The sequence below is a fragment of the Thamnophis elegans genome, chromosome 9, assembly GCF_009769535.1.
Source record: "Thamnophis elegans isolate rThaEle1 chromosome 9, rThaEle1.pri, whole genome shotgun sequence".
In the NCBI taxonomy this organism is placed as follows: Eukaryota; Metazoa; Chordata; class Lepidosauria; order Squamata; family Colubridae; genus Thamnophis; species Thamnophis elegans.
In genome coordinates this window covers 66,073,500-66,100,877 of record NC_045549.1, presented here as the reverse complement: position 1 = coordinate 66,100,877, position 27,378 = coordinate 66,073,500, and the positions used below count along the sequence as shown (strand labels likewise).

General features: G+C 42.9%; 1 protein-coding gene across 1 annotated transcript in view; it reads right to left on the bottom strand.

The window, feature by feature from the left end:
- The window catches only part of PDCL2 (phosducin like 2), a 121,748-nt gene that overhangs the window by 4,874 nt on the left and 89,496 nt on the right, over nt 1-27,378 (bottom strand). The window contains exons 3-5 of the mRNA XM_032223661.1: nt 6,492-6,612; nt 4,243-4,333; nt 875-1,018 (exon numbers count right to left, since the gene is read on the bottom strand). Of these exons, the coding sequence (XP_032079552.1) occupies nt 875-1,018; nt 4,243-4,333; nt 6,492-6,612 (356 nt within the window). The remainder of the gene's footprint in view (nt 1-874; nt 1,019-4,242; nt 4,334-6,491; nt 6,613-27,378) is intronic.

Here is a 27,378-nt window from a genome sequence, read left to right as displayed (position 1 = left end):
CCTGGTATATACAGAAATAGTTTCCCCCAGAAACTATTTCCTCCAGTTAGAAATAGTTTCAGTGTCACTTTTCTTTCAGGTAACTTGTATTGATGGCTGTTTAAATTAAGTGGCACCCAACATTATATCAGTGACACCGTAATGCAGGATTTGACACCCCCGCTCTAGATCCTCTAGATCCACCTCTCCAGATAAGATTTGGAGATACACCAGAAAGTGAAAGTGGGGGAACAGGGAATGCGTGTGTCCCATCCTTGCATGCCTTTCTAGTAGCAGAATGACTATCAGGGTGTGAAAAGATCTACTGTATTTACAGTATGAATGTTCTAACACACACACCACATACACACTCACCAGAGGTGGGTTCCTACCAGTTCGCACCAATTCGGTAGAACCGGTTCGTCAAATCTACCAAACCAGTTAGAAGAGGTTCACAGGCCACACCTACAGAAGAGGTTCCAAACTTTTTTGAAACCCACCACTGGTCCTTGGATGTGATTATTCTACACTATCATGCTCATATTTATAAAACTCAGTGCCTCTGTGAAAGGTAAGGATGACTACTGCGTTTGTGGTGCAATCAGAACATTGCGTGTGTTGAAGTTGTTTTAATGCAAACCAAAGATGCCTTTCAAAAAACAAGTTTACATCATATTCTTATGCATGCCAGTGCTGTGTGTGAGGTAATTTAAGGTGGTTCTGACAAGTGTCGTCGGCATCTTCGTATCCGATGACATGGGCGGCAAGCCACTCCCATCCGGTCACATGGGCGGCAAGCCACTCCCACAAAGGATGCCACACCCACAGAATAGGTCTGAACAATTTTTGAAACTCACCACTGACACTCACACACACACACACCCTCCTCTCTTACCTTGCATTATACAGATGGATGACAACCGACACATCCTTTGGTGCATTTGTGACTTCCTTCACATACTGATCCCCGGAAATTTCATTCAGTTCTCCAAATCTCTGTCTCTTTTGTAGAGCTTTTAATTCTGCTAAACGTTGTTTCCTAATTTAAGGGAAACCTTTCATAGCATAACCGTTAAATCAAAGTGGGAAGAGAGAGAACGTGAAAATATAGGGTTACGGTGCCACACCTGTTCCTTGGGGATTTTCAGAAACGAAGGTTGTTAAGGGTGGGAATGCAAAAGAGTTCAAAAATGCAGTGATTGAACTATTATAGGGGAGAGATGGGGAATACTAGGCTGGAATACTGCAATGTGCTCTACATGGGGCTGCCCTTGAAGAGCATTCGGCGACTTCAGCTAGTCCAGAATGCGGCCGCGCGAGTGATTGTGGGTACACCTCGCTTCACCCACGTAACGCCTATCCTCCGCGAGCTGCACTGGCTACCTGTTGATCTCCGGGTGCGCTTCAAGGTGCTACTTATCACCTATAAAGCCCTTCATGGTAGTGGGCCTGGGTACTTGAGAGACCGCCTACTGCCAATTACCTCCACCAGACTGGTACGATCGCATCGATTAGGTCTCCTCCGAATTCCATCTTCCAGCCAGTGCAGACTGGCAACTACCCGGAGGAGAGCCTTCTCGGTGGCTGCTCCGACCCTTTGGAACGAACTCCCCGTGGAGATTTGGACCCTCACCACCCTCCAGTCCTTCCGCGCCGCTTTAAAGATCTGGCTGTCCCGGCTGGCCTGGGGTTAAGATTGTAGCCCCACCCGAACTGTGTGACTGTTGTGCTCTTTTTTTTAATATGTTGTATTGTCTACTATTTGTCTTCTCCCCCCCCCCCTTTTTGAATTGTGAGCCGCCATGAGTCCCCCCAGGGAAAAGGGCGGCATACAAATAAAGGAAAATCTAAATCTAAATCTAAATCTGAATTTGTTGCCTGGGCAACATGTAGCCCATCCATTCCTTTTCCAGTCCAGATTTACAAGCCCTTCCAAACAGCTGGGATAAGCAGAACTGAAGAAGCTTCTTGGAGGAGAAGCGAAATATCTTCAAGGAAAAACTAAGTCCATTTGCCTTTGGAATAGGCACCTTTGGGACAACCCTGACCTGGATGACTGAGAATCTCCATAGACTTCTGCCCATTAAACTTTGCAGGTATTTAAGGAAGAAGGGGACGGAGACGAGGAAGGAAGTAGAGAAGGAAGGGTGGGAGAAAAGAAAAGAAAGAGAAAACGAGGTGGTGTCTTAGCAGGTGCGAAGGATGGTAAACAAAGCATTTTAAACTATACCTTATAACCTTCCAAATGGAATAATAATAATAATATAAGAATGGCAAAGAAAAAGAATAATTATGTGAATGTATATCTATAATCTGTATGTAAGAGAATAAATGACAGTAAAAAGATAAAGCATAATATAGGTAAATAATATTTGGTCATAAGTAGCTAAGTTTAAATAAATAAAGAAATGTACATAAAAATGGATAACGAATAAGGAGATTATGAATGAAAGATAGAAATGTATTGTAGGAAAAAACACTAACTGCAAAGAAACCGATTCAGAACTGTGGTATGATATACGTTATTGTTCCTATGTTGTTTTTGTTGATGTGCTTATGTGTTTAAAATAATAAAATAAATAAATAAATAAATAAATAAAAATAAACTTTGCAGGTATTTAAAACATCCATTGCTCTCTTTAAATGCTCCAGATAAAATAGGGTATTTTTTTTTCTTAGGGTTGGGTGTGTTTTTCTTTACGGCAAACCCCATGGCCTAAATATTTGCATCCCTACTTTCCTTAAAGCTTTCTTACAGTACTCTAGAATGAATTGAAAATTTTGGCCTGCCCATTTTGATGACAATATGATGTTAATGAAGACACTCTGTGGCCAGTGGTGGGATTTAAACTTTTTTTTACTACCAGTTCTGGGGGCGTGGCTTGGTGGGTGTGGTGTGGCTTGGTGGGCGTGGCTTGGTGGGCACAGCAGGGGAAGGATGCTGCAAAATCCGCATTCCCTCCCCATTCCAGGGAAAGGATACTGCAAAATCCCCATTCCCATCCCACTCCAGGGAATGGATACTGCAAAATCCCCATTCCAGGGAAAGGATACTGCAAAATCCCCATTCCCTCCCCTCTCCAGGGGGAGGATACTGCAAAATCTCCATTCCCTCCCCACTCCAGAGGAAGGATACTGCAAAATCCCCATTCCTATCCCACTCCAGGGGAAGGATACTGCAAAATCCCCATTCCCATCCCACTCCAGGGGGATGATACTCCAAAATCTCCATTCCCTCCCTACTCCAGGGGAAGGATACTGCAAAATCCCCATTCCCATCCCACTCCAGGGGGATGATACTGCAAAATCTCCATTCCCTCCCTACTCCAGGGGAAGGATACTGCAAAGTCCCCATTCCCATCCCACTCCAGGGGGAGGATATTGCAAAAACCCCATTTCCTCCCGATCAGCTGGGACTCGGGAGGCAGAGAATAGATGGGGGCGGGGCCAGCCAGAGGTGGTATTTACCGGTTCTCCAAACTACTCAAAATTTCTGCTACCGGTTCTCCAGAACTGGTCAGAACCTGCTGAATACCACCTCTGTCCATGGCCTTCCTTTTAGGCCAATTTGGGGGGGGGGGGGAAAGAAACTGCAATCCAGCAAATTATATCTGGTATAGGAGATTAATTCTCTTTGAAAGTTTGCATGTTAGAACTCCCTGCACTTTGTTATTATATTCATAACAAAAATTGATATAAAATATGTAAGAATGCAGTTACATTCTAAAACGAAAGGGAAAGTAACATAACTTAAATCTAAGCTGCCACACCACATGAGCACAGAACCGTATAGGGGTTTTTTCATGTTTGATGTAGGCATAATTATACGCAAGAAAAAAAAATCCAATTAGAGGGATTATACGAAAGATAAATAAAACTTCCCCTGTGTATAACACCACAGCAGTTTGGAAAACTCAAAAGATGTGATGCAAGCAGTATAGAAAGAGGACGTACTCCAGTTAAGAGTATTCAAGAGAACAGTACGTACTCACTAAATTTGAACAAACAGATAATATTATTTAGATGGGAATTCAGCAAAAATGGATTTTTGAAAGTAAGAGCTGTAGATGGCGCCAATTGCTTGGATATTTGTTAGCCCAAGAACTAACCTTCCACGTATTTAAAGGTATTTCTAACTATTAAAAGTTGAGATGATGATGATGATGATGATGATGATGATGATGATGATGATGATGATCGATGGGGAAATATCTATTTCCCCACACTGGGGACTTTGCACCTGCTCCTTAGAATTTGACATACCTGTACATTTCAACAGCTTTTAAATCTTCCTCATCAAAATCATCTTCTGCCTCTTTCAGTTGCTTCAGATTCATTTTTTCATAAGGCTTCACTAGAAAAAGAGAAATGGAGAGAAAGAGGTGATTTTAATCCAACCAAAGGCTAGAAGAAAACAGAATGGTGCAGGGGCCTAAAGGTGGAGTTCTCGCCTCACAATCAGCCGGGTGTGAGTTCAATCCTAGATAGATGCAGAAACGTTTCTGGGCACAATGAGAATATATCTCTGAACAAAGCTTCGCATTGGTGACAAGGACGGCATCCGGCCATTAAACACTAGCTCCATTCAGTTGCTCAGACTCCACCCTGCAAGGGGTTAGGAGGGCGTTAAAAGATGATGATGAAAGCCTGCCGAGTTTAAATATAAGTGGATAAATCAAACAAAAAACATTTCTTGAGATTCAAAAGGGAGAATTGGATACAGTCGTGCCAAGGACTTCTCCTTTAAATCTCATTTCAGAAGTAACTTATGAAATCGCCTCTGCGGGCAAAATTGCTATTTTTCCAGTTCTCTTCTGTGGACTATGGAGATGCTGTTCAATTCAAGGAAGTCATGAGGTGAAATGGCTCAGGGTTGGAAGGCTGAGTAGTGGAAGAACGTCGGGCTATGTATGGTAAGATTCAACTGTTATCCATTTCCAAGATTCTCTTGCCTATTGGGGGCATTGCCTTTCCTTTACCTATAGCCGTGACACGTGTACCACAGGGGGCAGAGATAGCCCTCTCTGCAGGCACATGAGCTGTCACCCCAGCTCAGCTCTACCGCACATGCACGAGCACCTCCCGACGGCCATTTTATTTTTGGGTGCAGGGGACGGGGAGAATGCGGGAGATATGCATGTGTATGGGGGCCCAAGAGGGGTTACACATGCATGCGTAGGGGCGGGGGGAGTGCCTGGGGTGTGGTGGCACCCCCACAGCCCGTTTTTGGTCCCAGGAGGCTGCATGGAGGTCTGGTAGGCCTTAAATGGGATACAAGGGGAGGGGTAACATGCACATGCGCGGGAGGTGGTGGGAGTACGGCACTGGGGGGATATGACTGGTATGCCCTGGTATGGGCATACCGGTGCCTGCTGGGAGCACCAGATACCCTTCTGGAATGGTGCTCCAGAGGGCCCACCCGCGGCCCGTTCTCCTTACTGCTATTTGAGCCGATCGGGGCTTTCACGCACACGCACGGAGCGTACGGCGTCTGCGCAACGCTCTGCCAAACAGCTGGAGCGTCGCGGGCGGTAAATACACATGTGCATGCTGCGTGCGTACTGCACACGTTCATATAGTGGACGCTGGGCCCCGTTGCAATGTACTGGTTGCAACAGGATCTTGAAACACCACCACCCCACTGGAGCACGGGGGATCGCGCATGTATGTGCAGGGGTGGGGCATGTGGGGAGTGTCACACATGTATTACATTATGGGTGTGGACGTGCACGCTTTCGGCCCACAATGACAAAAAGGTTAGCCATCACTGACTTATAGGGTTTTGTTGTGAATGTCAGATGGAAATAGCATTGCTTGCAATTCTTTGTGGAAATTGAGGGGGGAAATTATTGTATACAGAACAAAGTTGATAGGAGAGGGATAAGGAAGAGAATAACTGCCAATATTTTCTGACTTTGGAGGGCATTAGAAGAGCAGGGGTAAGAGCCAGGGCAATAGCTCTTGGTTATACTATATCTGGCCGGCAAAAATCAGAAGATTGCTAAATATAACAGGAAAGAAAGCAAAAAGAATCATGTTGCAGACATTTTAATTTTGGGAGTTATGGAAGGCCTATCTTTGCAAGAGCCGAGGTGGCGCAGTGGTTAGGGTTGCAGTACTGCAGGCCACTTCAGCTGACTGTTATCTGCAGTTCAGCGGTTCTAATCCCACCGGCTCAAGATTGACTCAGCCTTCCATCCTTCCGAGGTGGGTGAAATGAGGACCCAGACTGTGGGGGTGATATGCTGACTCTGTAAACCACTTAGAGAGGGCTGAACGCCCTATGAAGCGGTATATAAGTCTAACTGCTATTGCTAACTGCTATCTTGGATGATCATGTTGGTGAAAAGACATGTGGCAGATAATGGGAGCAGGTGTGGGGCACAAGGCAGCAGCTTCCCCTTGCTGTTTGAAGAAAGTCTGTATTATCTACATACCGTATTTAAATGCCTCATTTGCTAGAGAGATGAGAGGAAGTTAGTTTTAATAACCAGTGAAAGCCAGGCCCTTACCTTCTGCTTTCTTTTGTAAACGTAAAACCATTTCTTCAATTTCATCCTTAACCTCCTCTTTGGGAGGCAGAATCCCAAAATCTCTTAATATGTCATTCCATTCTGTATCTTCATTTGGATCCTTTGCAAAGAGAAGCCCCAGATATCATTAAGTTACAGCATGCAATCATCTCCCTTGGAATCTACTTGGAGAACAGAAGTTTGTTTTTTTTAAATCTCTTCCTTTTAATCAGAACTCTTTCAGAGATCCAAGGTCCAGAACTCAGAAGGCCAGAAATTAATTGCCTCATTATTTTTAAACTGACAGCTTTGTCTTCCCTTCTACATTTACTTCCTTTCCCTTGAGATTCTCTGGAGAATTTTAAGGTGAAAGAAGTTGTGGGAAGTTATCATCCAGCCCTCTCCCAGAAAAATGAAACATCCTAGGAAATATTGAAAAGGCAGAATATTTCTCTGGATGTGAAAAGAAACATGTTTTAAAAGACAGAATAGTTGCCTGTAGCTTCCTGCCCATCCCCACTTTGTCAATGGGTCATTGAGAGGGCCAGGCTAGTCCACTTTACATAATAAAGACTTCTCCACTGCAGCCCCAGGGGGGATGGGAGTAAAGGCCTGATAATGTGGGAACTTTACTCATCTGGCCACATGGAATCCATACCTGGATTCAAAACACAGCCTAGAGAGTAGCCCCTGCATGGCCCCATGGGAGTCTGACAACCAATCAGAATACATTTCTTACACAGGAACAGGAAACAGAGAGGTGGGACAAAACAGGGTATAAAAAGCCTAGCAAGCCCCTCCCTCAGCCCTTTTCTTCTTCTCCACCAACATTGAAGCATGTGATCACCTTTTCTGTTCAGGGCTCAAGCCATGTGGCCCTGTCCAACAATAAACCATCTTTCCAAGCAGCCTCCATGTCTCCAGTGTCTTTTTCCCCACTTGGAGCCGAACCCAGAAGGACATTTCTTTCAACAGTTAACCCCCCCCCCCTCAAATTTAACTGCCAAACAGGAGCCCTGGTGGCTCAGTGGTTTAATGAAGTCTCAGCTCTGGCAGTTCGAGCCCTGACGCTGCATGGCAGGGTGAGCTTCTGTCACTTGCCTCAGCTTCTGTCCATCTAATAGTTCAAAAGTATGTTATATGCAACTAGATAGATAGGTACCACTTAGTGGGGAGATGAGCTGGTTGCTCTGTGCAGGTGGTCAGATTCCTGACGGCTCTGAACCTTCCCTGTTGCGACGCCTGTTTGCGAGGCAGTTCCAGGAAGGGAGGAGGCCTTGGGTGATGCTGCAGGAAGAGCCACTTGTCTTTCTCTAGGGTGAAAGTCAGCTTATCCTCCTGTGGTGCTCCTTGGGAAACATGCAAGCATTTCCCATAACAGGGCGGGTACCTTGGCAAACCAAACTAATACTCTGCAATAACATTGCAGTCTCCTGGTATCTCCAACAATGCCACACACTCTAATAACAACAATAACTGCCAAACAACCTTTCCTACAAACAAGAATAGTGATAGTGATAGCAAAACTGAATTTTTGCTACCCAGATAAGAGATGATGAGTAGATGAAAGCTGCATTTTTATCCAAAAGGTCTTCAAGTTTTGTTGTTGTTGTTGTTCATTAGACACTTTCCTGCTTCTCTTCTACAGAAATTGACTTTCTCCACTGATTTATACTTCTAAATTTGATTTGAAATCTGTTTAGAAACTTCAGTTGGTTGATCAATACTGGGATCATTCTGGCTCCATTATATGTACTTAGATATTGATTGAATATATTTTCCAGGCATTGTTCTTAAGAAGATAGTATGGTGTCCCTGGGCATTGATGTCCTAGTAAACATCACTGATGGTGCCTTCTAAACTCTCAAATCAATTTTCTTACAACTCTTGAATACTAAAATATTTTCCTTGGGGGATAGCTGAGTCCACTATATTGTAAATATAATAAAAGGGACCTGAACTTTGCCTAACTCATCCTGTTATACATTTCAGGTAAATTATTTCAGGTTCCCTGTTCATTTCTCAGAGTATTCCATGCATGGACTACTCATAATAAATCATTCTCAATCTGAGTTGCTGCTAAAAGAATACTGATCAAGTCAGTATATATTAAAGCAACATTAATTGAAAACTAAACAAAGATTTAAAGGTGGGCAAGACACAGCTGATCCAAAATATTTTATTTGGAATTCCTTGTTGGTTTGGGTACATGAAGGGCCATTTTTGGTCCAATTAAATAGACCAAATATATGGTCTTTGGTGTAGGTCAGGAGTTCCCACCGTGGCAACCTTAAGATGCGTGGACTTCAATTCCCGGAATCCCCAACCAGTCACGGCTTACTACTTTTATGAAGAAAAATAGGGCTAATAGTACTGTATATACTCGAGTATAAGCCTAGTTTTTCAGCCCACTTTTTGGGCTGAAAAAAGCCGCCTCGGCTTATACTCGAGTCAGTGAAAAATTTGCCCGAAATGGAGGAGAAAAAGGGGCGGGGCCATGCCGCTGGGTGACACTTGTGAATGGCCCAGTGCCCCTGTGAGTTTCCCCTCCCTCTGTGTCAGTTTGCCGCGCAGCGCGCACCGCACCATCCCCCCTCCTCACGTTCTAATGTAATGCAGGGCTGTCTTACGATTCCCCTTCCTCCCCCTCCTGCCGCTCTGCAATGATGTCCCACCTCCTCCTTGTTATGGCAAGCAGCCACATAGCGATGTCCCACCTCCTCTGGTACAGTGATCCAATGATAGGAAACACTGTGCCGTGTGTCATAGGAGGCGGGACATCGCTCCCGCGGCTGCACGGAACATCATCATCACAGCGGGACATCAGCATCATGAGGTGAGTGAAGTATTTCATTGAATACACCGCTAGTTTACTGTTTTTCTTTGAAATAAATATTCAAAAACATTATTGGTATCTATTTTTATTTTTGAAATTTACCGGTAGCTGCTGCATTTCCCACCCTAGGCTTATACTCGAGTCAATAACTTTTCCAGTTTTTTGTGGTAAAATTAGGTGCCTCGGCTTATATTCGGGTCGGCCTATACTCGAGTATATACGGTATTTGTAAAAGATAATTGTAACAATATGTGCACTTGTCTGCACTACGATTTTAAACTTACTATTTAAAATTATGTTAACTGTCAAATTCTGGAATCCTGAATCTATCGTTCTTTGAAAAAGCAGAAGATTTCTAACTGAATTTTCAGCATTCTCATAAAAGTAGGGTGCCTTTGGGAGCTAATAAAACTATGATAGCTTTGTAATATAAATTAAATATTTAGATATTTTAAGACTCATGAGGAATGTTTAGAGACAAAATATACAGTTATTTAAAAATTACATAATTGTCCGGAGTTGCTCAATTCTGCAAGTGTTTATCAGTTATGGCTGGTGAAGAACGGATGACATATTTTCATCATCGGCTGCCCATAGTGTCTTATTTTTCATTTCTCACATAATTTAATCCATTGGAGTTAAGAGATAAGGTTTGTAGACAAACTTGAATCTGGGTGACTGTTTTAAAAATGTTAGTTATAGGTTCAGTCATGTTTGCTTTATTCTTCATATATATTTTATGCTTTCCCTTCTTCATCTAAAACAGTGTTTTTCAAACTTATTTATTTATTTATTTATTTATTAGACTTATATACCGCTTCATAGGGATTTCAGCCCTCTCTAAGCGGTTTACAGATTTTTAGCAAATTGAGTCAGCAAATTGCCCCCACAGTCTGGGTCCTCATTTCAGCCACCTCGGAAGGATGGAAGGCTGAGTCAACCTTGAGCCGGTGAGATTAGAACCGCTGAACTGCAGATAACAGTCAGCTGAAGTGGCCTGCAGTACTGCACCCTAACCACTGCGCCACCTCGGCTCTTAACTTCTCGACTTTAATTTGGCTGGCTGGGGAATCCTGAGCGTTGAAGCCCATGCATTGTAAATATGTAAGGTTTTTGAATTCAGCTGAGAATCTGATAATTCCAATGAAACTCTGAACACGAGGCTACTGATATCAGTTTTTATTTTCTGCAGAAAGCAAAAAGACTTGACGGCATTTTTGTCTCCCACCTTAACAGAGCAGGCAGAGAGAAAACAAACAGGCGTGAGCCTCACCATCTCGCCGTGGGAAAAAAACTTTTTGCCAAACTTCTTATAGTCTTACACAGTTTGTGCAGATCATCAATAGTGTTAGAAACATTATTTCATGTTACGCAAACCTCATGATTTTTCTCAGCGCATTGAAAACAATGGACCTTAGTAGAGTGTGGGAAGTTATCATCCAGCCCTCTCCCAGAAAAATGAAATTTCCTAGGAAATATTGAAAAGGCAGAATATTTCTCTGGATGTGAAAAGAAAGAAACATGCTTTAAAAGACAGAATAGTTGCCTGTAGCTTCCTGCCTATCCACACTTTGTCAATAGGCCATTGAGAAGGCCAGGCTAGCCCACTTTACATAATAAAGACTTCTCCACTGCAGCTGTAGGGGGAAGGGATATTACTCAACTCTCCACATGGCATCTGAGAATTCATCTATGGATTCAAAACAGCCTAGAGAGTAGCCCCCTGCATGGCACTATGGGAGTCTGACAACCAATCAGAATACATTTCTTACACAGGAACAGGAAACAGAGAGGTGGGACTAAACAGGGTATAAAAAGCCTAGCAAGCCCCTCCCTCGGCCCTTCTCTTCTTCTCCACCAACATTGAAGCATGTGATCACCTTTTCTGTTCAGGGCTCAAGCCATGTGGCCCTGTCCACCAATAAACCATCTTTCCAAGCAGCCTCCGTGTCTCCAGTGTCTTCTTCCACACTTGGAGCTGAACCCAGAAGGACATTTCTTTCAACAAGAGGAAAGAAATACATTTTCTGGCATATAAGACAAAGCTTTGTTAGGGAATCCTGGACACACATTTCAAGTTACAAGCAAGGAAGGTGACTTGGCACTTTTTACTTTTTGTAAGTAGTTACTTTACTTAGGCTAAGCTTGGCAATTCGCTTAGAAGTTTTATCTATGAAGTTGGCATGTTAGGTTACAACGGAGCTTCTCTCAACAGCAATTTAACAAAAGCTGAATTAGGTTACACTGTTTATGCTCTAATCCTTCAGGGATCCTCTCAGTAAATTTGACCAGTTCAAAAAATACTGATCTAAAGTGACATATGCCATAATAACAGCTCTTTCCTTCCTATTACCTTTTTTCAGAAAAATTTGTACATCAAAGAAAGCTACGGTGCCTTAATTTTGTTTGTTAGCAAATACAATTAATGCAGCTCATACAGTAGACTGAGTTGTCAAGCATGGTTAACAAATCCACCATGGCTGAATTCATGTATCACTAGAAGGCAAATCTGAATTAACCGTATTAAGTGTACGCACAATATTTGTCTTTAATGGATCTCTGGATTTAGGCAGCATACAGTAGCTATGCTATAATTTGATACACTTAATAATGTTTACTCTTACATTTTGTTTCTAGAACTACTGCAAGTTTGCTCCCATCATTGGTTGCATTTACTCTTGCGTGATGCAATTTTAAATTACAACCGACAAGACTTTGCTGCTTAATAATCTCACTCTTCTCTTCTCTCTGGCAGTAATATTGCAGTGGTTTCCTTTCCCCAAACCACATCTAACAATCCTTTCGTAGTAGCTTAACCTGGGACAAAGCAAGCAAGACTTCATGTCCTACTCAATTTGCGTTGTGGACAGTATGGAAGTAAAGCACTTTCCCATTTTAATTTCCGTTAACCTCTACCGAAAGAGGTAAGAATGAATGCACTTATAGATATAGAGTAAGATATATTATATATTGCGTTAGCTCTGACCTGCATGGTGCTTAGGAACTGCCAAGGTGATGCCCCAACACTGAGCTCTGATTGCCACCAGCTTACATCTTCTTGGGCTTTCAACTGAATAACCAACCCCACCAACCGCTTCAGGATGTGGGAGGAGCCAGTAGAAGGTCCATAGCTGGGGATTCCTACGCTGGGCGTGTCCTTCAACGTCCATTTCAACCTTTCCAGTTTGCCTCCAGAAGTTGCGAATGCTCCAACCTGGAGGCTTTTAGGAAGATTGACAGCTACTTGTCTGAAATGGCATAGGGCTGTGGCACGCAGGTGGCATTGCAGACCCCTCTCTGCAGGCACACCAACTATCGGCCCAGCCCAGCTCCACTGCGCATGCGCGCACCTCCCCCTGGCCAGCTGGTCTTTGGGTCTCTGCTGCATGGGGATGGGGCGCTTGCGGGGATGCCTGTTAGAGGGGGGTTCCTACCAGTTCAGGCCTATTTTTGGGCAACGGGACACGTGTGCGCACTGAACCTGCAGTAATGCCGGCAGCAACCTGATGTGCATGCATGGGGGGGCAGGGCACATGCTGAGGGCACTCGCATTGCATTTTGGGGGGGGTTGCACATGCACACGCACTCCCCCCCTGCACCCTGTTTTGGGCCTGCAAGGCCTCCTGCGCCAACCTGGGAGCCAAAACGGGACGCGGGGAGGTGGAGTGCATGCGCAGGGGGAGCTCACATTGCATTTTGGGGTTTGGCATGTGTACACTTTGGGCACTTGGCACCAAAAAAGTTCGCCATCACTGCGCTTCCTGCCTGAGCAGGGGGTTGGACTAGAAGATCTCCAAGGTCCCCACCAACTCTGTGATTCTGTCCTGTTATTCTATGAATTTTGAAAGATATTTTGCCATAGATGGGGGGGGGGGGGAAGCCTGTGTAATGGAGAGGCATAGACATAGCAACAAAAGAAATGGGTAATAATGGAAAGTTTACGAATTCGGCCCACTTATATTCTAATCTCTGCCTTACCAATTTCTTCTCTGCAAGTGGTAGAAGTAATCCATGGGGAAAGTCAATAGTAAGAAAGGCACAGAAACACATGAACGAAGGCACTTTATTGTCACACCATGGATTCCACACTTGTGTCCTCCCATTGACACCAACCAATTAGGCTCATCTGGTGGAGATTACGAGCACAAACTGACGGGCACATGAGGATAAATCGTTACGTTTAAGATATAAAAGGCTTGGGATTTGCTCAAAGAATAAACAGCCACGGAATATTTTAGGTTTTATTTCCCAAAGGTAATTTTTACTTAGGGTTCATGGCAGAGGTGGGTTCCTACCAGTTCGCACCAGTTCGGTAGAACCGGTTCGTCAAATCTACCGAACCGGTTAGAAGAGGTTCCACCAGTGGGCCCGGAAAGCAGGTCACACCTACAGAAGAGGTTCCAAAATTTTTTGAAACCCACCACTGACACACACACACACAGACTCACACAGAGAGAGAAAGAGAAAGAAAGAAAGAAAGAAAGAAAGAAAGAAAGAAAGAAAAAGTGAGAGATGAAAGAAAAAAAGGAAAAAGGGACAGAGAGACAAAAGGAAGGAAGGAGAGAGAGAGAACACATGGCTGGCAAGCCACTCCCACCAGGTCACATGGCCGGCAAGCCACTCCCACAAAGGAGGCCACACCCACAGAGTAGGTTCGAAAATTTTTTTGAAACCCACCACTGGTTCAGGGTTCCACTTTTTGTAAAATTTTACAATGCTATAAAGCAGGGATCTTGATAACTTTTAAGACTTGTGGACTTCAGCTCCCAGAATTCCTCAGCCATCATATAAAGCCTTAGTGTGTGTCAGTACACTGCACATAACACCTTGCTGTGGGCAACAATATGTTGTCTTGAAAGGGAGCCCTAGATTAGAGGTAACATCTTGCACAGAATATGCCGGCATGCTTTTGGTAAAACTAGACTTTAATTACGCCAGAACTGATCTGTAGTTTTCTAGAGGTAAAGGTAAAGACTCCCCTTGCACATATGTGCTAGTCGTTCCCGACTCTAGGGGGCGGTGCTCATCTCCGTTTCAAAGCCAAAGAGCCAGCGCTGTCCAAAGACATCCCTGTGGTCATGTGGCCAGCTAAAGGCGCACGGAACGTTGTACCCTTCCCACCGAAGGTGGTTCCTATTTTTCTACTTGCATTTTTACGTGCTTTCAAACTGCTAGGTTGGCAGAAGCTGGGACAAGTAACGGGAGCTCACTCCGTTACGCGGCACTAGGGATTTAAACCACCGAACTGACAACCTTTCTGATCGACAAGCTCCGCATCTTAGCCACTGTGTCCCTAACCATTACAAAGAAATACTAGATGTGGCATGAGTAGGTTAAGGCTGGTACATCTTTTCTGTCCTACAACAAAGCATTATGTGAACGCAACGGTTCACCAAAGTCATGACAGGCATAGGAGAACCCTACCTGTAAGACCATTTGATGCTGACCACACATGTGGAAGGATGAGAATGTGAGAGGGGGCCATGGTGAAGAGCAGTGTTTCTCAACCATGGCAACTTGAAGACGTATAAACTTCAACTCTTCAATTCTGTTGAGTTGAAGTCCACACACCTTTCAGCTACCAAGGTTGAGAACATCTGGTCAAGAAGATGAATTCACAGATGGAATGAAAGAAAAACAGAGAACATTCTGTAGCTGCAAAACCAAGAGACAGTGGAAAGATGTAATAGATAGGAATGTTGCTAACATAATCTTGTGGCGATAAGAAACTCGTACAGGAAAGTGAAGGTATAGGCTTAATTAGAAATGAAAGGATTGAAAGATATTCAGATGGTGTACATAGGCTGTTTGTGGAAGAGCATGAAAGTAGGAATCCTTAAATGAGTAGTAATTGCATGCAATGCTCCATTAAACAGTAATAGAAGAAAAATTCAATGTGAGTTCTAAAAAAGAAAGTCTGGAAAGATTCTGGAAAAAAATGATGATGGTGATGAGAAGAGTTCTGAATGTGGGACATTTTTAGCAGTATCAATAATGGATCTTGGGGAAAAATGGACATGGAATAAGAAAAAGGTGATACACTGAATACAGCATTTTTTGCCTCCCGAAATCCCGTCCCTTTCACCAAAATGGCCTGCATAGCCTTTGGGAGGCTTAGAGAGTACTCCTGGGGGCAGGGGGGCAAAATTGAGGGGAAAAAACAGCCTGTTTTTTGCTCATTTCTGCCCTCCCCAGCCCCCAGGAGCTCTCTGAAAGCCTCCTAAAATCTATGCAGGCCATTTTGGTGAAAAGGACAGGGTTTCGGGAGGCAAAAAATTCTGTATTCAGTGTATAAGACACACCCAAATTTTCAGCCTCTTTTTTGAGGGAAAAAGGTGCATCTTATACTCTGAAAAATACGGTAGTTGTCTTTAACAGGGAAAATGCAGTGAAATTTTGCAAGTTTTATATAAATGCCCCCCCCCCCCAAAAATAGAGCAAGCAGATGGAAGAACTGCAAAGATTATAGATAGATGATTGATAGATTGATAGATAGATAGATAGATAGATAGGTAGGTAGGTAGGTAGGTAGGTAGGTAGGTAGGTAGGTAGGTAGGTAGGTAGGTAGATAGATAGATAGATAGATAGATAGATAGATAGATAGATAGATAGATAGATAGATAGATAGATAGATAGATAGATAGATAGATAGATTATAGATAGGAGATAGATAGATAGATAGATAGATAGATAGATAGATAGATAGATAGATAGATAGATAGATAGATAGATTATAGATAGGAGATAGATAGGAGATAGATAGATAGATAGATAGGAGGTAGATAGGTAATAGCAATAGCAGTAGACTTATATACCGCTTCATAGGGCTTTCAGCCCTCTCTAAGCGGTTTACAGAGAGTCAGCATATTGTCCCCAACAATCTGGGTCCTCATTTTACCCACCTCGGAAGGATGGAAGGCTGAGTCAACCCTGAGCCGGTGGGATTTGAACTGCTGAACTGCTGATCTAGCAGTAGCCTGCAGTGCTGCATTTAACCACTGCGCCACCTTGGCTCTGGTAGATAGGTAGATAAGTAGGTAGGTAGGTAGGTAGGTAGATAGATAGAAGATAGATGATAGATAGATGATAGACAGATAGATAGACAGACAGACAGAGATAGATGATAGACAGACAGACAGACAGACAGATTACAGTGGTGCAATTCAGCCGTTCTACCCGATTTGGGTGAACTGGTAGTGGTGGCAGTGGGAGACTCTGCCCACCAGCCTGGATGTCATCATATCCCGTTTTTGACGTTCTGTGCATGTGCAGAAGGTCCTGCGCATGCGCAGAGATGGCACATGTGCTCACATTTGTGAACCGGTAGCGAAGGTAAGTTGATTTCACCCCTAGATAGATAGATATAATAGACAGACAGAGAGAGAGAGAGACTGATATAGATAGAATTTCATGTTTTTAGCCTTTCCGTCTCTCTCAAGGAAAGATATAGTGATTGGGTAGGAAGCAGACTTTTGCAACAAAGAAATGTTTTTCAAAAAAGTTTAAATGGCTATATATAAGACGGTGCATCATGAAAGAAAGCTGAATGCCACAGGAATGGGATGTTTAAGAAGTGTAGATGGTAACAGAAAGGATATGAAGTCAAGATTTTGAGCGTTTCTTATTTTGGTTATCTCCACTTACAATGCTCTCCTGCTTCAACAGCAGAAACATCATAATATCATAATATGCAAGGAGGGCCCATTTAAAAATATTTTGGATATTAGTGCATTAGTTGTTTTGCAAAAAAACACTCAAGCCTAATTGGAAATCGTTAAGACCCAAAGTCCGGAAAACATGACACTAACAATCAGCAACATTCTCATTAAAGTACTCTCATTAAAAACAACTCTCTAGTGAATGATTTTATTTACAATAAAGGAAGGAAAAAAAATATGTATATGTAGCATTCGCTCAACTGACAAGGTCCATGCATGCAGCAACAACACTTTTGTTTATAATTTAATTTCACACCATTTCAAAAATTGTAACACAAGGGACTAGAATAATGTTAAGAGGCTTTAAAAATTGTACTTTAGGTTGCAAACCTGTACACACTAATGGGAGTGTAAGCCCATTACACAAGAACTTTTCCGTGAGTAAACATGCAGACGTTTGCATTTTCAATCGTAAGAATTTTGTACTTTGGACAGAGTATCTTTTAAAAATAAAAGCTTTGACATTTAATAGCGCATAAGATGTCCATTTTTTTTCCTGCAGCCCCAAAAGTGATCCGAGAACCCGCCTAAAGAAAGAAAAATATGTAATTATAATAATATATAAAACAATTACATGACAATTTTATGATATATACTTTTTAAAAATGGATTAAATTGTTATACATCTGGGGCAATGGTGGGTTCCAGATCCCATTGCAACCGGTACGGTGCTACGGGACCCGGTGTCTACCACATGAACACGCGCATGCATCTTACCTCCTGTGGCGCTCCGCGATGCTTCCGTGACACTCCAGCTGCTTGGCGGAGCGTTGCGCAGGCACCGTATGCTCTGTGTACATGCATGGAAGCGCCGAAGAGCTCAAATACAGGTAAGGATGGAGGGCGGGTGGGCCCTCCGGAGCACCATACTGGAACGATACCTGGTACTCCCGGAAGGCACCGATACACCCGTACTGGGGCATACTGCCTGCAACCCACCACTGATCTGGGGGAATATTAATATTTTTGTGATACTGATTGGTAAAATCCATTACTGGAATCTGTGTTTGCTTTAATCCAGAGTTTCAAGACTTGATTGGAACTTTCTCCAAGAATCTGTTTGCTCTTACCAACTCTCTCTCTTAAATGGGATGTCTTTCCAGAGGTGGGTTTCTACCAGTTCGGACTGGTTCGTCTGAACCAGTAGTAACTTAGCGGCCTGGGTCGCTGGAACCAGCAGCGACCCAGGCCTGCCATGTCCCCGAACTGGTTCTCGCGGCGGCATAGGCACCACCATCTTGTTTTTGCTTTCTGTGTATGTGCAGAGCAATTTTTTTGTTCTATTGCGCATGTACATGCGCGGGGCGTATCCTTGAATGAACCAGCAGTAGCGGCAGCCAGAACCCACCCCTGTGTCTTTCAAAGAATTGCAACTTGTCCCATTGAGGCAGGGAAGTGTACGTCGGTAGGAGAGCATCCTCACTCATTGCATTACGGGGTAGGATGCTGGCTTGACAGCCACGGACCGAAAGACATTACAGAGGGTGGTGAGCACAGCACAAAACATTGTGGGCTGCCCCCTGACACCACTAGATGAAATTGCTGAGGTTTGCTGCCTTAGGAGAGTGAGGAAAATCCTCAGGGACGACTCACACCCTGGCCAGCCCTTCTTTAACCTCCTACCATCTGGAAGGAGATCTAGAAGCATAGGCAGCCCAGGCTGAAGAACAGTTTTTTTCCGTGGACTGTCAGACTTTTAACAGATTAACAGAGTTGGAAGCAGTGGTGGGATACAACCGGGTACGCCCCGGTACGGGCGTACTGGTGCCTGCTGGGAGCACCAGGTACCGTCATCTAGTCCAACCCAGCCTTGGAAGGATGGAAGGTTGAATCAACCTTGAGCTGGTCAAGATCGAACTCCTGTCTGCATCCTACTCCTAACCACTGTACCACCAGGGCTCTATGATGAAATGATAAAAGCATATCAATATATTCAGGTGAAAAGTCTACTTTGTACAGTGAAGATGGATCACTGCATTTTAGGCATACTTTGACGACTCCTGAATAAAAAATAACTCTACAACACAATAATACGATTGACTTGCGAGTCAGTGCAACATGCAATAAGTTCACATGGTGCAATATCAACTGGGTGTCTACTCTGGGTGTTTGTTAGTCAGATTCACTGGGATTTTTTGTCTTTCCACGTTAGTTGTATTGTGTTGGGTGGGAGGCACGAAGGGAGGCTTAGCCAATCTCCTTGTACCCATGTTGTATTCTGACAATAAAGGTTTTGAATTGAATTGGCAGATGACTCTGAAGAGTGGCTGATGCTACGGAAATAAACCTACCCTCTTATCCATGAAGACCAAAGAGGGCTTCTTAACAGAACTGAGAGGCTCTACCAACGACAGTGACGGTAAATTCTAAAGAAATTTAGAAAATTGCTCATCGCTTAGGTTACATTTATAGTTTTTGAATAATCAGGTGGTTAGATAAAGGTAAAGGTTCCCCTCGCACATATTTGCTCATTGTTCCTGACTCTAGGGGGCGGTGCTCATCTCTGTTTCAAAGCCAAAGAACCAGCACTGTCCGAAAACATCACCGTGGCCATGTGGCCAGCATGACTCAACACCGAAGACGCACGGAACGCTGTTACCTTCTCACCAAAGGTGGTTTCTATTTTTCTACTTGCATTTTTTACATGCTTTTGAACTGTTGGGACAAGTAATGGGAGCTCACTCCATTACGTGACACGAGGGATTCGAACCGCTTAACTTACAACCTTTCTGATTGACAAGCTCAGCGTTTTAGCCACTGAGACCCCGCGTCCCCCGATCAGGTGGTTAGACAATTCTAAACAGACAAAATCAGGAGATATGGAAGCAGTAATGTGGAGAAGGAGTAAATTCTTCCATTACACATTGGGAAGGATATGGTAGAAAAAGTGAGATTTTGTTCTGAGAACAAAAATTTGGGCATTAGAGTTATTTCTGTGAATTTTGTTTTGTAATTGTTGGCTTCTTTCTGGAGAGATGAAAGAATGCACTAAAATGCTGAAATGTAATCCTTTAAATTCCTCAATAGAATGGTTAGGAAAGTGTATGCATGTATAAACACACATATATACACACACACTTATTTATAATACATGTATCCATGCATGTTAGTGCCTGAAGTATTTATAAAAAATACAAAGATTATAAGATTTGGTGGAAGATACTTTTCCCCAGACATTCCAATTATTTGAAACCAAAAGTAAGATTAAAAACCTTTTTAATACAAAGCAGCTGATCTTCTTCCATTACGTGGCTACAAAAAAAAGAAAAGAAAAGAAAGGATAGATAAGTAATCTCTTTGGGAATGCCTCTGTGAGAATTATGAACTCCCTTCTTGCGATTTGAAACAAAGTTCTAACATGTTCATGATTTTTTTTTCACACCGCTCTTACGTTTTAATTACAGATGAATATTAGAGAAGAGATTTGAAGTGTTTCATTAATAAAGGAAAAGTAGAAAAAGCGAGCAAAAAATCTTGATCTGTTTACCTTAAACCAGAGGTGGGTTCCTACCAGTTCGCACCAGTTCAGTAGAACCGGTTCGTCAAATCTACCGAAATGGTTAGAAGAGGTTCCACCAGTGGACCCGAAAAGCAGGCCACACCTACAGAAGAGGTTCCAAAAATGTTTGAAACCCACCACTGACACACACACACACACAGACTCACACAGAGAGAGAAAGAGAAAGAAAGGAAGAAAGAAATAAAAAAAGAAAAAAAGAAAGAAAAAGTGAGAGAGAGAGAGAGAGAGAGAGAGAAAGAGAGAAAACACATGGCCGGCAAGCCACTCCCACCAGGTCACATGGCTGGCAAGCCACTCCCACAGAGTAGGTTCGAAAATTTTTTGAAACCCACCACTGCCTTAAACTAAGACTTTTGACTGCAAGTTGCCTTAGAGAGGTATATAAACCATGAAGTCTGCCTGGCTCATTGATTTAACTCGCAAGCATTTATACTGACATATTCAACAGAATATACGTAGTGCTGGAGGGCAGCAGTGATTATAGCTGAGGACTGCAGGATTATTCTCTGGTAGAAAACCAGAAAATGAGCAAATGGCATATATCAAGTCCATCTGTCCCTCTTCGTTCTCAGGACTTTTCGCTGGTCTCTTCAGAAAATGCTGGAAGTGCCACCTTTCAGTGCTCTGCTACATTGAGACCGATCTTACTCTCTCCCCTTTAGGATATTTAGGGAATATTTATTTATTTAGGTCATCCTGTCCTATCCTGCTGTGTACATTTTTTGTGTACATACACACATGCAGAACTGGAATCTGTCCAACCGAGAAATTAATGAAGGCAAAAGAAATAACACAGTTGAAGGAGAACAAATAAGAAATAAGAAAGCTTTGTTCTCTAAATTAGTTACGGTTCAGTTCAAAAAATTTAAGCGTCCTATGGACTGTATACCTCTTAAATTGGTTGTATTATGTGCGGTATTTTTTGCACTATAAGACGCACTTCCCCTGCTCCAAAAGTGGGTGGAAATGTCTGTGCATCTTATAGAGCGAATATTGCGGCGGGTGGGAGGGGGGGCCAGTGCTGCCGCCTGTCACCGCCGCCACCTCTCTCCGCTGCCGCCATTCACTGCTGCTGGGGAATGCTGGAGCCTTTGCTGCCAAGCAGCTGATCGGCAGTTGGATCGGCTTCCTGGAATACCGCCGATCAGCTGAATGACTGTGGTGGCAATAAGCGGTGGCGATAGGCGGCAAATGGCGGCAGCGGTGATAGGTGGCAGCAGGAATTCCTCGATGCCTAGAACAGCTGATCAGTGGTATTCCAGGAGGCTGATCCAACCAGCGATCAGCTGCTCGGCAGTGAAGGCTCCGGTGTTCCCCGGCAGCAGTAGCAGCTCAGTTAGTTGACCAGTGGTGGGCGTAACGGAGGAGAGCACTGGTGAGCCATGTGTTGAGGCTGTGATAATGTGATGAAGCTGACCAGGCTGTTTACTGTTTGCTGCAAGGATGCTAGCCGGATGAATACCGGATGGATGCTGGGAGGCAGAGGCAGACTTTTCTCTCCTTGTTTTCCTCCTCTAAATCTAATGTGTGTCTTGTGGCCCGATGCATCTTAGCAATAGCAATTAGACTTATATACCACTTCATAGGGCTTTCAGCCCTCTCTAAGCGGTTTACAGAGTCAGCATATTGCCCCCAACAACAATCCGGGTCCTCATTTTACCCACCTCGGAAGGATGGAAGGCTGAGTCAACCCTGAGCCGGTGAGATTTGAACAGCCGAACTGCAGAACTGCAGTCAGCTGAAGTAGCCTGCAGTGCTGCATTTAACCACTGCGCCACCTCGGCACTATCTTATAGTGTGAAAAATACAGTATTTAAAGAAGAGTCATGAAGATGATAAAATCGGCTGCATCATCTATTGGTAGTTCTACTTTATTGGCCAGCCAAAAGACTATCTCCCCAAAGAATAACCTCAGCATAAGTTCTGCTTATTGTCTTGTAATATAGCCTTGGGCCAGAAACAAACAGAAATTGACTTACTCGGAACATAAAGTATCCTCTGCTTTGAACTCCTCCAGGTATTCGAAGTTCTTCCTAAAAAGAGAACAGATTTCAACATTCCTCAGAACCAAAGTGACGAAGATTATTTTCGTCCTTTTGCACATCGCAAGGCCTTTTTGCTCCTACAAGCCATCTCAAAATGGAGCTTAATAAGGGGATACGCCTGCCTGCCATAAATGGGAAACATTTACACCAATATTTTGTGAGGTGATGATAACAGCCTCATCAGAATGTTTTGCTTAAAGGTCCTTAAATATTAAGAGCAGTGTAAGTCCGATTTCACTGATATTTCTTTCATTTTCTTTATGGTAAAATGTTTACACGAGGACTTTCGGGTATAATCAGGGGTGGGCTGCTGGGGGTTTCCAGGGGTTCGGGAGAACCTCTAGCTAAAATTCTGTGCAGTTCAGAGAACCCCCAAATCCCACTCCTGGCTGGCCCTGCCCATCCCGCCCCTCTCCTCCCAGGAGTCCCCATACAGCCTGTTAAGGGCAGGGTGCATGCGGAGGAGGGCGAAAAATGGGCCTAGTGGAAGTTTGGGAAGGTCAGAAATGGGCCCATTTCCAGCCTCCAGAGGGCCTCCAGAGAGTGGGGAGGCTGTTTTCATCCTCCCAGAGGCTCGAGGAAAGCCTCCGGAGCCCAGGAAGGGTAAAAACACTCCTCCCCGGCCATGGTGCAGGAGGCTAACTAGGCCACGCCCACCATGGCTATGCCTACCCAGCAACCTGGCAGAGAACTCCACCCCTGGGTATAGTTCACATGCACTCCACAAAGAAACATTAAAGTGGTTTGTTTCTTTCAGGCTTAGTGTGATATAAATGCATATAAATATATTGCTGTGTGAATCAATCCCATTGCGGGCAAGAAAAATGGATAAAGAATTCCAAAGTAATGTTATATGCAAACTCAGTTTTAGAAAATAGAATGACAGAGTTGGAAGGGACCTTGGAGGTCTTCTAGTCCAACCCCCTGCTTAGGGCAGGAAACCTTATACCATTTCAGACAAATGGCTATCCAACATCTTCTTAAAGACTTCCAGTGTTGGGGCATTCACAACTTCTGGAGGCAAGTTGTTCCACTGATTAATTGTTCTAACTGTCAGGAAATTTCTTCTTAGTTCTAGGTTGCTTCTCCCCTTGATTAGTTTCCACCCATTGCTTCTTGTCCTACCCTCAGGTGCTTTGGAGAATAGCTTGACTCCCTCTTCTTTCTGGCAGCCCCTGAGATATTGGAACGCTGCTATCCTGTCTCCCCTAGTCCTTCTTTTCATTAAACTAGACATACCCAGTTCCTGCAACCGTTCTTTATCCATATGTTTTAGCCTCCAGTTCCCTAGGATTCACTGAATTACGAAGCTATGCTGACCTTATTAATAAAAAGTTATACCTACCAACTTAATTTCTTGATGTATATTTTGAAGTGCCATATAAACTGATTTAAATAATGTAAATGCTTCAGATATATCCTAACAGAAGCTATGGCCTACTGTGCTATTATTGTCCTACTGAAACTAATGGTGCAAGACTGTCGTGAGTAGTTTAGGCTACAGTGCTGAATAAATGCACTAATCCGCAATGAATTAAAAATAAATAAATAAAACCATAAGCATGCAGTTAGAAATACAGGTAGCCCTCAACTTACTACAATAGAGCCCAAAATTTATGTTGCTAAATGAGGAATTTGTTAAATGAGTTTTGCCCCATTTTGCAAATATTCTTGCCGCATTTGTTAAGTGAATCACTGCAGTTGTTAAATTAGTAACTCAGTTGTTAAATGAATCTGGCTTCCCCACTGACTTTGCTTGTCAGAAGGTCCCAAAAGGGGATCCCATGACCCAGGAGACTGCAACCGTCATAAGTATGAGTCAGTGGTCAAGCGCCAGAAATTTGATCAGAGGATCATGAGGATGATGCAATGGTCGTACGTGTGAAAAACGGTCGTAAGTCACATTTTTCAGTGCCGTTGCAACTTTGAACGGTCACTAAACTGTTGTAAGTCAAGGACTAGTGTATGATACAGCCCAAAAGAAATAAATTAAAACTGAACTGAAGAGGAGAGGGGAAAGAGAGATGGAGGCACGGGATGGCAAGAAAGTGACCCAAACTGTATTACCCGTATTTTTCGGAGTATAAGATGCACCAAGGTTTTGAAGAGGAAAATTTAAAAAAAAGGTTTTGCACTCTGCAAACCTCCCCAAAACGGCACATTTTTCGCAAAAACGGGCCCGTGTTTTTTTCCAGAAAAAGGGCATGAATAGCCTTTAGGAGGCTTGTCGAGTATTCTGGGGGGAGGGTACAAAAACGAGCAAAACACGTCTCATTTTCCTCAAAAACGGGCCTGTTTTTTGTCAAAAAAAAAAGGGCAATAGGAAGCTTATAGAGTGTTCCTGGGGCGGGCAAAATTGAGCAAAAAACAGCCCATTTTTTGCTCATTTCTGCCCTCCCCAGTCCCCAGGAGCTCTCTGAAAGCCTCCTAAAGGCTATGCACGGCCATTTTGGTGAAGGGAGCGCAGTTTCAGGAAGCAAAAAAAAATGCTGTATTCAGTGTATTTAAAAGACGCACCCAGATTTTACAGCCTCTTTTTTGAGGAAAAAAGGTGCATCTTATACTCCGAAAAATACGGTATATACACATACATATGTGTGTGTGTAAAAACGAATATATATAGACTACGGTGAGTAGGCAAATGTTAAATAGCAATTATAAGAATGTATATCGATGAATGAATTTGAAAGGGAAAAATAAAAAAACTTTTTAAAAAATGAAATAAATTAAAACTAAGAAGCTTATTTTTAAAAAAAGATGAGAAAGACACATGAAGTTAAACTGTTGCACATAATTTAGAAGCTACATACATCCGCCTTGTATCTCTTCTGTCTCCTGTCATGAAGTTGGGGAGTAAGTGGCAGCAAGGGATGTGGGACCAATGGCTAAGAAAATAGGAACAGAGACACGGGAACGGCAGTGAGATTCTAGTTTGACTCTGGGAGAAAGTCCCTCTCCTACAACAGACACTGTTAAGCACTGCAGACAGACAGAAATAATAAATATCTTCCAGGCTTAAAATCATGGTGTATTGGAAACAGGGCTACTATTACACCAGTGGTGGGATTCAGCCGGTTCGCACCTATCCGGGAGAATGTTAACTTTCCAAGCAGTTCAGAGAACCAGTTGTTGGAAGAAATCTCCTTTTGCTTTTTTCCACTTTACAGGGCTAATCCTGGAAGGAAGGCGGGAAGGAAACATTCTGGTGTTGTTTCTAGCCTAATCTTCATTGACCTGCTTACAGAAACTGCCTCTCCGGTTAACCCTCATTACATTGTAACAGCTAAGGTGAAGCGCCCATCAACCTGAGTGATGTTGAGTTGGCCACACCCACTTGGTCACATGGTCACCAAGCCACACCTACCCAGCTGGTCATTAGGGCAGAGAACCGGTTGTTAAATTACTTGAATCCCACCATTGTATTACACCAAAACTGGCTAGAGTACTAAATGCAGATAGTCTTTGACTTACAATAGTTCAACAGCATGGGAAAAAAGCGACTTATAATAAAATAATAAACTTTAGAATAATTTGTAGAGCTGTAAAAATAGTAATGGTTTCTGATTTTATCCCAGAATTTGGCCCAAATGGTTTCTGCTATAAAGATTGACAATGTGGCAAGAACATTAACTAAACTATGTCCTTTTTGGAGAGAGAAAGAGGGAGCTTAATTCACGCTAACTTGTACTTACTATTTAATTGCAATGCTATTTAATAAATAGCAATGCTCATTTACAAACTACGCTTACATCAACTTTGGTGAGTTTCTAATGACAACTTTAGGAAACCATGGCTTGAAATCAACTTAATTCAAAATAATCTGCAGTGATTTCTAACGATAAAAATGTTAGAAATCGAATAAAGGCTGAAGCTTTTCAACCCTACAGAGAATATGGCCCAATAAAGCTTGTCTTGCTATGTAATACAGAAAATATTGAATTTAAATTCATTTCAAGGCTTAGGCAAATTGAAAATGACTTGTTCGTATCTGCTGCTTTGTCAACCTTTCAAAATGAGATTTTTAAATTACCTACCTAATTTACAATTTGACAAATGGTTCTGCTGACCAGCTGCCCAAAGAAGCCTCATTAGACGTAGATTTAGAGTAACTTCATTGTCACTTTGAATGTACACTAATCGTTAAAATGAAATTTTGTTCCCTAGAGCTCTCAAAGGGTCACCCGCCTCCAATATACACTACACAAATACGTCAAAAATAAATAAATAAATACAAAATTATGCATATACCCACATATATTGGCGAGATAGTTGGCAAACAGATTCAACAATAAATAAATAAACGATTTGAACGAAGGATATACAGAACTGAACATTCTGCCAGCCATTTCCAATCTGGAAGATTATATCTTGGAAAAAGCCACTGGGTCATTCTTGATATAGTAACGTTGATGTGTTTCAGAGGAAAAACACACCACCCGTTTTTGCATATTCCTTATTTAAATTAATCTGTCTTGTGTGTGGCCTTGCGATAGCTGGTATCGCAAAGCTGAGAATCCATTAGCATCCATCGTTTCCTTGAAAACTAATTAGAAAACATTGCAAGTAGTTCTCAACTTATGGCCAGAATGCAGCTTGCAAATATTACGGTAAGTCATGACAGTGGTAAAACGGACCGTCACATGATCAATTTTATGACCTTTGCAAGCCGGCATTAAAAGAACTCACTGTTCACTATGGGATGTGCTTTTTCTTTTTTTTATTAAAAGTTTTTAAAAAAGTTTTACAAATATATACCTCCCTCCCCGAA